Source organism: Calidris pugnax, unplaced genomic scaffold (genome assembly GCF_001431845.1).
Source record: "Calidris pugnax isolate Ruff unplaced genomic scaffold, ASM143184v1 scaffold180, whole genome shotgun sequence".
NCBI classification, from domain to species: domain Eukaryota; kingdom Metazoa; phylum Chordata; class Aves; order Charadriiformes; family Scolopacidae; genus Calidris; species Calidris pugnax.
The window spans coordinates 1,509,236-1,521,556 of NW_015090916.1; the positions used below are offsets into that span (position 1 = coordinate 1,509,236).

The window sequence follows — 12,321 nt, forward strand, 5'->3', positions numbered from 1 at the left end:
GGGGGAAGGGGGAAGGGGGAAGGGGAAGACTCTGCTTTCCTCTGGAATTTACTTGGCACACGTTTGTGCAAACAAGCTTAGTGATGGGAGTGGCAATGAAAACAGCAGGTGTTAAATGAATGTTAGATGACATAAGTGGAAGGCAAATATTTGATCTCCTCAATCAGAATTATTATTATTTACTTTTAATAAAGTATGGCTGAAGGACTCAGAGCTAAAACATCTTTGTGCTAGGTGCTACATAAACACAGGAATCCTGACTGGAGGGGGGAAAAAGGTTTATTCAACTAAGGAATTAACACAATCTATTTCTGCAATCAAATTAAGTTACATGCTTCAAATGCCAAGCACCAAAATGTACAGAGAATGTTGAACAGATAAAACCAATTAATTTTTAAAAATCTTTAAATGTTTGCCACATTGTAAACAGTACTTAAAAGTAAACGTTTTGTTCAAATTTCAGCTTCCTTTGTAATATAACTACTGGGGATGGGATGGGGAGTGAAGAGAATTCCTCAAAAATAATACAATTAGCTCTACTACTGATTAAGGGTTATTTGCAGACAGTGGTGTATGATCTCAAGTACACAACAAAATCTAAAAGAAGATAGATCACCGGTATCATAAGACTGGGAATTTATTAGATTAGTCAGAGAAATTTGGCATTAGGATACATATAAAAGAATTAAGAAAAAAATAGGCTTCTCTACAGAAGAGGATGTTAGGTCTATAGCAATGCAATACTTAATGAGAACCAGTGTCTTTCTAGTGAGAAGTCCTGCCTCTGACAGCTGCCATCTCCATGTGAGAACGCAGGAGTGAAGTGATAGGCAATACCTTCGCTATTAATTCACAACCTTAGCTGCAGCTGTTACAGACTTCATTAGATCCTGCAGTGCAAGAGCTGATTGTTTCCACTATTTGTTTTCAAACGAGCCCAACATAAGACTTTGGAAGGGGTCTTTGTTTTTTAATAAATAAATTATTTACCTTTAAACACCAAAAATTGAGATCCATGTAATATTTCTGTTTGGGTGTCCAAAATTGAAAGCACATACAGTCAGAAATTATTAAAACAAATAATAATCCTTGTCTGCCCATCCTTTCCACCAAGCTGAGAACTGTTCAAGTGGGCTGTGTTTGGAGTAGCTCCAGGTTTCAAAATGCTTAATCTGCCAAATGCTCAAAAGATGAAAGCTCGTCCTGTACCCACATATTCTTAAAGAGCACTAGGAATCAATGGCTCTGCTCCAGCAGCCTGCCAGGCAGGAGTCAAATCTCTCCTCTGAATTACAGGTGGGTAGAGGGAGCGATGGGGTTTTCTGGAAGGAGATTATTGCTAGAAGAAACTATTCATACCTGCTTCCATTCTGGAAGGAAAACTGGTCTATTGTGATGTAAACTGCCCTTCGATGGTTGAAATGACTGACTGTGCGTGTGTCCAGTCTCCGTTGAGGAGGGCTAGCAGTGAGACCACGGGCTCTAATGGCTGCTAGAAGGCCATCTACATGATGTGAGGGGGAAATGGTTCTGAATTTTCTATAAATGTTTGCAAAATATATTCCAAAGTTGGCTAATCAAAATTCTTTAAGTTAGATCTTTTCAAAGAAAAGGCCATAATTTAACTAAAATTTCAGAGTAGACAGTTACTGTATATTTTTAATTTTTTTTTCTCATTTTGATATGAGACGTTTTAACAGATTTGAAATACTGATAGATCCTGAAAGGTGCATTTATGAAAAAAAAAACAACAAACAACCCAACCCACTACAACTTTTCCTTGCAAAAGTTACTAGTTTTGACTGTTTAACATGTTAGAATGAGAAAATGTTAAAGTGGGAAAATTCCAAGTAATTTCTGATAAAAGCCTATGACAAGCTGCAGGTCTTGAATAAAGAGAAGGCCTTTTTAAAATGGAATCTGCTCTTTATTAGCAGAAAGACACGCTAAAGCAAGTTAAGCGTGCATTTCTCCACCTCTAGGGAAGATATCACTGAATTCTTCCCTTCCATTAGGACTTGCAAAAAACCCTGGCAAGCCTCTAATTACGGGTGAGATTTCTAAAGGATGTGAAAGCAAGAGACAGTCAATTCCCAGTGAAATTCAGCTCAGAACATCCTTCTCCAAATGGTCCAGACTAATGTGTGCACTGGTTTTCAATAGGGAGGGCAGTAACACGTTCTCTTCCCTTTGTGCCCTTTCTGCCTATACCGTAGCAGTCCCAGGAAACATTTTGCTCCATCAGCACTGTGCCCAGGGATAATGGACAAGTGCTCTGAGAAAAAGAAAAACTTCTTCTCTTTCCTCCCTGCAATGTGATCTCAAACTCAGGCAAAAATTTGTGGCATCACAGGGAAAGAGGGATGATTAATGCACTAATACCACATATGGAGAAGTGAGAAATAAGTGATTTCTTGAGGTCAAAAGCCTCAGAGCATCTGCTTTAAAACCTGGAGTCAGCCTTGCAGTTCTTGAGTTACAAGGCTATTACAATAAGATCATCCTGCACCAAGTCCCCCAGGAAGGAAAACTCACTCTGCACTGCAGAGAACGGAGCTCAGGCTGCTGTGCTTCTCCTCACCCTCTGTCCCTGTGCTGCTGTTAGGGAGGTGGTGATTCACATTACAGAATTAGTGCAGAGAGCTCTGAACAATGCAATTATTGAGAAGTAAAGCGCCGTGAATAGAAAATATTGTGGCATCAGCGAGAACGATTGAAGTCGGTGACTCAAAGGCCTATGTGGCAGGAGTGTATTATATCCAAACCCCATGCTAATAGCACTTTTGAGCACTTACAGGAGGAAGTGCTTAGATTAGGTGCTTTACAACACACTCCAGGGGGACATAGGCACGCTTTCTAGTATGAAGATCCAATTAGATATTACGCAAGACCAAGCGAAATGCAGAAATGTTTCTGAATCAGAAGTGAGCAATAACTGTGGTTAAAATGCCTTGCACTTGTATTTCGAATAACAAAGGATCTGAAGAACAGGGGGCCATGTAGAAAGGCAGGAGAGGAGGAAGCTTTAGAAGAGGCTTTTGCCAGGAAGGACTGCTGTATTGGATAAATATGAAGGTTGCACAGTGCTGGGGTTAGAATTCAGCCCCCCCCAAACCCCAGCCTTGTCCTGATCTGTCTCTAATTTCTGTACCTCTAGGTGCAGAGGTAGCTAAGCCCACTGCTTGTGTAATCTACTTATTACTAGAGACTTACCCCTAAGAGAACACAGGGAGTGTAGAAAGTTACGTTTGCCCAGTACCGCCTTCTGAAGAGATACAGTCAGTGCTCAAAACTGCTCCAAATGTAATTACTGCCAGGACCTCATCAGTCATGACTGTCAAATCCCTGCTGCATTTGCATGTACTACTCAGTGCCTGGGAGAGTCAGGTTTATTTAAAGCCACTAAGGCTTCGCTCATTGTGTTCAGTGCATTGGCTGATCCTGGAGTGTCAGATGCCAAGGCAGGTGGCCGGGATTTTTCATCAGCTCTAGCAGTGGCAGTAGGTACTATGGTTCTCAGGCCAAGATGGAATTCACAATCTTTTTCAAATTCCTGGACTTTCCTCCTCCTCCTCCTCAGTGTCTGCAGACACTGTCCCCTGTGTGGAACTGGATGGGAAGAGGTTCTTACTGCTAGCTGTTACACACTTTCCTTGCTCTCCAGTGAACCACAACCAGGAATTCACAGCACGGATTATAAATTCTGGGTTTACATGCAAAAAATAGTGAAACTACTCCAGAAGCTCCTTCGCTTTGCACAGTGCTCCTGAACAGGGAAACTCCTCAAACACACAAAACACTTCTCTTTCTCTTCCATCCCCTCTGCATCCCCAAAGAATATGTTATTTCCCTTGACCGGAATGCCTCAGTTGCATTCTCAGTGGAGCCAGTAAACAACATCAAGAAGCATCTTCAGGACAGAAAGGATGTCAGTTTGACAGCTTTCCTGTGGCCCATTGGTTCCAACATTTCAGAGGAAAATGACAACAGTCAGGGAAGCAGTGTACTGTGCAAATTTCACTTCGACATTGATTTCTGTGAAACAGAAAAGCGTTTTGAGCAAATCTGCCTCTGAACACCTCTCACACAGTCCAGGCTAGACTTTCAGTAACCTGATGGGTACATCTGGGTAGAAGCAATTAGAAGGAAATACGCGATCTGGCAAGAATTGCACGCAAGAAATACCTCGGGAAAGGGAGGGAGAGACTGTTCCGAGGCTGCTGTGGAAACTGTGGATCTGCCATCCGAATATTGTCGCTGGTGGCTTTTGCTGTTGTTTTCCCAGTAGGTCTACAGAGAGTTCAGTCACTGAGGTACTCTGGCAACCAGCAGTCCCAAGATTAGCAGCCCAGATTAGCTCTGAAGGCCACAGATCTTTACCAAACAGAAACCAGATGCTTCAATGACATGCATCAGAGGGTCTGCTAGACACTGATGTGAGCTCAGCATCAAGCCTGTGAATATTTTGTCTCTGAGTGTGTTTCTAAGAAGAGTAAAAAACAAAAAGAGTGTTATACCTTTGTTATTTCTGAGAGGAAAAAAAAAGCTTTTGCCCCGACTCAGGGCATCTCTGACCTAGCACAGGACTAAGAAGAGCAGAGGGCAGCCCCAGGAACTATTCAAACGCAGGTGAGCTGTAGGTATGAGTTTCTGCCAGAGCCTTTCTCCCACTGCTTCCCAGTGAGCTGTCTGGTACATCTATCCCTGCTTAATACACATTTCATGTTTCAGATCTTGCCAGAAAGACAAACAGTTTTGCTGCTGCCAGTTGTGAACATTACACATTTGCCAAGGAGGTGTCATGCTTGTTTGCCACAAGTGTAATTAGATGATCAATCATTAGGAGCCAAGGAGAAATACCGGCATTGCAAACAAACATATTTTTCAGTTTGCTCTCTGAAAAGAACAGGGAGTTAACTACAAAGGAGAGAAAAATCTCTCGCTATGCCTCTATCCTGGCTCCCTTTTCCCATCATTTCCAGCAGGGGAAAGACAGCAGATTTCCTCCAGCTGCTGAAAGACACCTGAAAAGCATGGGGACCTGTTGAGAGAGGCTATTTTCCTCTGGATGGCAGACTGCTTCCCAGTCAGGCCATGCTTGACCAGGGACACTCAAGCAAATTAACGTAAAGGGGATGAGCAGAGACCTGGGTGTTCAGGGGATCCAAGGGAAGGGCAGAGCAGCAGAGAGGCTCTGTGAGATGCAGGCATGTTGCTGCCCTGCTGGCATCAAACACAGGGCTGCAACCTTGCTGCTCTGCCCTGCCCTTTACCTTTCACTAAATCCATATCTGGATTAACTCAGCCACACTAAAAATCTGAGTGGCCTCTGTGTGGGAATTAAAGTGGCTTTACTGCAGTTAATTCACAAAGGAATTTGTTCCATTTCAGGACACTATCCACATCTGCATCCAAAGTCTCAGGTAAAACTGAGACTCTGTTTTGCCTCTGGCCATCGTGTACAGGGATAGTGAAACAGCAAGATCCCACAAGGACAGGGCACGGCAAGTGCTATCTGTACTACCTTTTCTCTGTATTTATGATCCCTTCTTTCTGCCTTCCCTATGAAAATGGAGGTGCCTGGAAAACACAGTAAAAAGCACTTTCTTTTCTAGTCAGCTTTTTGAAGTGGTTCTTACTTCTTTACTGAGAAACTGTCAGCAGTAAAATATAAAGTGCTCCTTAAAGCAGTACTGAAAGACTCACAAGACACCCTAATGGCCACCGTAATGCCTCCAAATGATGCCAGTTCTGTGTCTGGAGAAATTAAGATTATTTTTAGTACTGAAAACTCAAACTCTCAAAAGTTAGGAATTAACAGGGTTGTCCATGTAGTTGTAGTTTTGTACCATATGGATATGTACTAGATACAGCCTTTAATTGCATGATCACAAATTACACTGTGTTTTAATTTCCCTATTTAATGCAAAATATTTGGAACTTTTTTGTTTTTAATTTTCCCAAAAGAAACCTTTTTTTTAAAAAGAGAAACACCAAACCTTTTCATTTGTACAGTGTTCAAACATAATCTTTCAACTTTCCTTATGATGATCACCTACATGAAAGACAAAAATTATTGCTGTAAAAGCAGGTCAACTTAAAAAAAAAAAAAATAATGCAGAAACTGCAGAAGGAAACAGGAAACAATTTTCACTCACTTTGTCCAGGGCCTTCTATACCCTCCCTGACCCCCATCAAGTAAATGCCAAATAAGTGAACATGAAAGGTTAGCTGTATGTGGTTCCTCCAACTTCACCAGTGAGTTGCAATGGCCTGTAAAACAAGCAGGGCTGGAATTCCTGGGTACATCACTCACCCTGGTCTCTGGCCTTCTCTCCATGAAGCACAGTTCTGTTTTGTGAACTGCAGTCAGAGTTCAGAAGGAGCCAAAATAGGACCAAAGGGCTGATCTTGCACATATCAAATCATTCCACTCCTTTTATTCTTTTAAAATATTTTTCCACGTTCCTGCTTTTTTTTTTCTATCCTGCATTTTGTGCATGTTTCTGCCTTCTCTAGAGAGTTTTGCATTATCAAAGGGCAACAGAAGAAAAGAAAAAAACTGGTGCTGCATTTAGCATTGATTTTTTCCCCTTCACTCTGAGTCACATAAGCTAACATTTAATTAATTTCTGACACTTTGACAGTTTCTAAGAAGACATTTGTAGAGCTATCAAGTGCTGCTGATAGCGCTGTCAGACAGACACTTTTTGAATTATCAGCTATTAAGGACCCATATGCAACAAATTTCCAAGGATTATTATACAAATTGTTCTTTGAATGAGAAAAGCACACAAAAGCTCAGTGAAACATAAAGAAACCATTGTTCCCAGGTGAATTTGATATTTGCAAATGTTTTGCTATTTTGATCACTTACATAGTTTAATAAATTGAATTAGCTTTGTCTTTTATTAAGAAAATTAAATGGCCTGGTTTACGATGTCTGAGAACATGGCCAGATTTTCAAAACACAGTGGTCTTTATGGAGATACAACTTGAGAAACATGGAATACTTGATTTTTAGGAAGTGCGAAGCAGGGAATGAGGTCCTTTCAAGATCTCTCAAACCAGAAACCCCAAAGCCAAAATAGCCAGTTGCTTTTAAACAGCCCTTGCCTTTATTCTTTGGTGATAGTCTCAGACATGTCACCATTTCTTGATGTAGACTACTTCAGGCCCAGGTACAGATCAGCGTGGATTATGCCATTGCAGAGACCCTCTGCAGCTGTGGGTAGCAGTTCGGGAATGACAGCTCTATTTTTGCTGGCCTCACTACACTAATTCACCAGTTGGCAAAGAAGCTGTGTTTCAACAAACACTGAGCTTCAACAAAGAGCTGCATTTCGCCTTGCTCAGTGGCACAGCTGTGACTTGAAGCTAGCATTTGTCTGCCTCCGCTGTACGCCCGAGCCACGGCGTTATGATCAGACTGCTCCACTTGCTTCTCCTTGGAGCATCTGGCATTCACGGTTCTGGTGAGCTCAGGGAACTAGTAGCTCATACAGCGAAAATCAGCTCAGTGCTCTTCTCCCTGTGGCCTTTGTGGCTCTCTGAAAGGCAGACTCAGGTGCACGCCAGTCAGATCTGAGCACATCCAGTTCTGCCTGTACTACCAAATCAGTTATGCAGAGGACAGGGATGACTCCCAGACTGAGTCAATACTCACATTTCAGCCCCTACTGCTTCAGCAAACACACATCATGTGGCAATCCTTTCTTTTTCTAAGTGTGTAGAAATGCCAGCAGGACCCAGACCATCCCAAGCACCCACTACACAAATCCTGCCCTGGGAGCTCTTCAGTGAGTCCACCTAAATGAGAGCCAAAAGAGCCTCACACAGCCAGGAGAAGGTCTTTCCAGCATGCCAGAGCCTGTGGCCAAATAAACTACAGTCTCATTGCAAATGTAAAATTTGTTTTTCATATGCTAGCACCAGACAAAGACCCCAATACAGACACCTGCTGACAAGGCCTGCATGATGTAGCTTAACTTTTAGCCAATTTTTTTTACAGTGTGGACATATGTGCAGTTGGATCCCAGTGATTTAGGGGTATGCAGTGTCCTGGTATCACTGCTTTGCATCACCTGCTGGCATAAAATCCATAGAACCTTATGGACATTCATGCACCTTCACTAGCCTGCACCATACAGAAATATCACCTAAGAGATATCAGCTCTACTGAAGTCTTATCATCAGAGCTGAACCATGACCTTCCCTTCATGCACCACATCCCACACTTTAGCTTTGTTTATACACCTCTCTCAGCAGAGAGTAGCTTTTTGCTGCCTGCATTTGCAGCTGATAACTCACAATCCTCTACATCCAGACAGCAACAGTTCTTTAGAATATTGTTTCCTCATCTTTGGTCAGTTCACTTTCATTCTCCTTCTTCCTCATCCATAAAAATTGCCTGTAAGCCTGGGACCCAAGCCATAGCCAGTGGAAACCAAGGATTTCCAGGGAGACCTGTCTTCCCAGTGCCAGGAGCTTCAGAGGCTGGGCTGTGGGATGGCACCCAGTCATGCCCTCACCATTTCCCCCTTTGCACTGCAGCCTCACTGAGGGAATGGCAGAAGGCAGGCACCGTCCAGCCCTGACACCAGAACTGCTACTGTCAAGTTGCATTATCATCACATTTGATTCATAGTTGGGGTTTTTTTTAAGCATTTCCCTGCTGGAGGAAAAAAAAAAAAAAAAAAGAAAAACAAAGGGAAAAAAAAAAAAAAAAGAAAAAAAAAAAAAAAAACGCCCCAAACCCTCAGGCAACACTAAATGTCTGACCTGAATCCACAAACACAAGCGATCTTTCATGTTGAAGGTGGAAACTTCATCCCTAAATCGTTTGTCTCTACTGCTGCAAACAACAGAAAAAAAAAAAAAAAAAAGGGAAAAGCAAAGGAAAAAAAAAAAAAGAATGAAAAAAAAGAAGAACACTGCCCTAAGCCCCATAAAGCACGTGGCAAATAAACAAAGTGGGTCATGGCACAACTGCCCTGAACTGTGTACCTCTAACACAGAGCAGTTACTGGTTAGGGACAGTCAGGGGAGCGGACACAAAAGTCCCAGGCACTCTGCCTGAATCTGCTGTAACACAGAGTAGCTAGTATCTCCGGCTACAGAAATCGGGGGGACGAACTGGAAATAGAAATTAACTTCTTGAATCCCTGCCTAGGTATCTGACTATCATTCTCAGCCTCCCATCTAGGTCTTCATCGCATTTCCAGTCAGTCAACCACTTGCACACAGGAACTCAGGGTAGGGGGAACAGGCTCCAGAGAATCCCACGAATGAGGTAGCACATGTGTAACTGGTTTATTTTTATTTTACATGTTGGCCTTTGACTGTCTTTTCAACATCTTTGTGTCAGGGTGGAGCTGGAACCTGGCACTTCTACCTCCATGGATCCCCTAAACCTCTCTTGGTACAACGGTGACATCAGTGACAGGAACTGGAGCAAGCCACTCAACGAGTCTGATGCAGAGCAGAAGCCTCACTATAACTACTATGCCATGCTGCTCACCCTCCTCATCTTTGTCATTGTTTTTGGCAATGTGCTGGTGTGTATGGCTGTGTCCAGGGAAAAGGCCCTTCAAACTACCACTAATTACCTGATTGTGAGTTTGGCAGTGGCAGATCTCTTGGTAGCAACCTTGGTCATGCCTTGGGTGGTCTATCTGGAGGTAAGTGACCCAGTTTTCTTTTTTGGTACTGAATGTTTCTGGTGAACGGGGAGGGAGAGAAAAGGTTTAGCAGCCTGGACATCAGCTATTTCAAGGCCTCCTGAATTTCCCAAAACAAAAGTGTTTTTAATTCCCTAACAGTTGGTCAGATTTCTCTGGGAAATAGGCATGAAAGCAGATGAAAGGCTGACTTGAAAATGCATTGTTGTTCAGACGACTAAACTACAATCCAATCACATTGAAGATCTGGCCTTTAAAAAGAGGGATCAAGAGCAAAATGACACCAATTTTGTTTTCAAAACTACACAGATGAACTGTTCATTGCCAAGCATAAGAATGAGTCTGCAACATCATGGATGTCACACTAATGAACTGTAATCAAATTCCTATTTCTGAAGGACGACAGTAGTAAGAAGAGCAGGCAATTGTAGAAGTAGGATATAAATCCAGAGCTTTTGTGTCACAATGTGTGAGAGAAACAGAATAGCAGCTGAGCTACTTTCCACATCGCTGCCATTAGCGTGTCGCTTTGGTACAAAAGAGCACTGTGGCTTGTGAGCACCAAATACTCCGAAGACTGCCACCTGTTTACTTGATGGCAAACGACTCTTGCAACAGTAAATAGCCTGAAAGAATGAAGTGCATCTCTAGAGGAGGGAATTAGAGAAGATACACAGCTCCTCTCCTTTGGGCCCCTTCGCTGGGGTGCCCATGTTCTTCACTCGGCTGAGAGCTGGCATGCTGGTGGCAATCACAACCAAGAGAGAATGAATGGTGGTGAGATAACAAGACTGAAACTATATCAAGTGTACAATTAATTTTAAGGCACTTGTTTACAAGATAAAATAATAAAACAAAGAAGAGAGCAGGGGAAGAAGAAGCCATAATCAATTATATCATTAAGCATTAATGCAAAGCAAAACAAACCCACTGACATGACATAGGCTGTCAAGAAACCACAATACTAATTATCGCTCTAGTTAATTATTATTTTCATGGCACTTTGAAAACGTAAGGCATTGTGCATCTGCTAAAGCTCATTAGCGTGACCACAGGCTGGTTGCGATGGTAGTCAATGCCTCTGGGACCAGTTATGCTCTTCTGTTATATTCCCCTTTTGCGACAACCCTTTTCAAGCAGAGGCTTTTGCTGTGAGCAGCTCTTGCTCTCTTAGGTCCAGGTACAAGTCTCTCAGACACTTCTTTTTCTAATGTGAAAGACTGAAGCACAAACCATGTAAGATACTTTACTCTCTCTGGGCTCCTGTGTACATGGAGTTGGTCAGGAACCTCAGCTTCCTTCATCTGCCAAATAGATCAATCAGGCCTCTATGTCTCAACAATACTTCCCCCCCTCCCCAATTTATTTTTGCCCTTTCTGCTCTTATTCACACTCTGCTAAACACACTGCTAGCTTGAAGCAACAAAAAACATGACAAACATTTGCTGACAGAGAAGGAGCCATTGTACTGATGTGGGTTAGGCACACTCACTGTGATCACTCTCTGCGTCTGCAATCTGAAATCAAATCTGCCCAGAACCCTTTGCCCTTTAAGTACTTTCTTTTTTTTTTTTTTTAATTTTTTTTTTTTTTTTTTCTTCTCCCAAGGGAATAATGACAGCACCAAAGGAAATGGTCTGAAGTTGCAGCAGGGGAGATTCAGATTAGATATTAGGAAAAATTACTTTACTTTACTGCCTGGTCAGGCACTGGAACAGCCTGCCCAGGGAGGTGGTGGAGTCACAATCCTTGGAAGTATTTAAGAAATGTGTAGACATGGCTCTTCAGGGCATGCTCTAGTGCCCAAGATTATTGGTTTGTGGGTGGGTGTGATGTGGTGGGGTGTTGTGTATGTTGTTGGGTTGGGGTTTTTATGTTGTTTTTTGTTTGGGTTTTTTTTGGTGGTTGGACTCGATGATCTCAGAGGTCCCTTTCAACCATGATGATTCTGTGATTCTGTGATTTCTGGAATCATCCCTAAAGCATATTTGTTAGGGCTTTTAAAAAGTCAATTATAAAATTATCTGGAAATTCATTGAACCAATCACTTCCCTTAGAGGTCAAGCTAATAGTCTAATAAGATAACTTCCCAAGTAATTTTAGTAAGGATACTCTATGCTATTACTTCACGCCTTCCATCCCCTAGAAATCCCATGAACATGTACACAACACAAAGGCACAACAGTATTGTAACACAGTAACAAGTTTTTATGGTTTCTTAACCTAGAAGTATTTGACAAAGTAAGAATTAAGCTGGAATATTTTGGTTTAATCAACTCTTGATGACTTAAAAAACATTTCAATTAGGAGACCCTTTGTGAAAAAAGAATAGATTTTGAAATTCTTTTTAAGAGAAGTAAATCTTTTTCTTGAAGCTTTCCCCGGCTATACAATGTTCACTGAAGTTTTTCCTCTATTTAGGTATGGCCCTAAAGTGCATAATTTCTGCTGTTTGAAGAACATAACATTTTTTTGAAGATCATATATAAAATTATATCACTCTCAGGTTATTTATATATAAAATAAATACAGTAACTAAAAATGCGTAACTTCTTGACATAAAATATTAATTTTTATTATTAAAAGATGTTTTACATGTTTTTCTTGTTTTCAGATCAAGTTTTGTCATGAACATTCAAGA

At 41.8% G+C, this 12,321-nt stretch overlaps 1 protein-coding gene across 2 annotated transcripts in view; it reads left to right on the forward strand.

The window, feature by feature from the left end:
- DRD2 (dopamine receptor D2) overlaps positions 1-12,321 on the forward strand; it is a 34,917-nt gene that overhangs the window by 12,716 nt on the left and 9,880 nt on the right. For both annotated transcript variants that reach the window (XM_014949642.1, XM_014949641.1), the window contains one exon: positions 9,368-9,680. In XM_014949642.1, coding sequence (XP_014805128.1) covers positions 9,399-9,680 — 282 coding nt within the window. In that variant the 5' untranslated portion in view covers positions 9,368-9,398. The remainder of the gene's footprint in view (positions 1-9,367; positions 9,681-12,321) is intronic.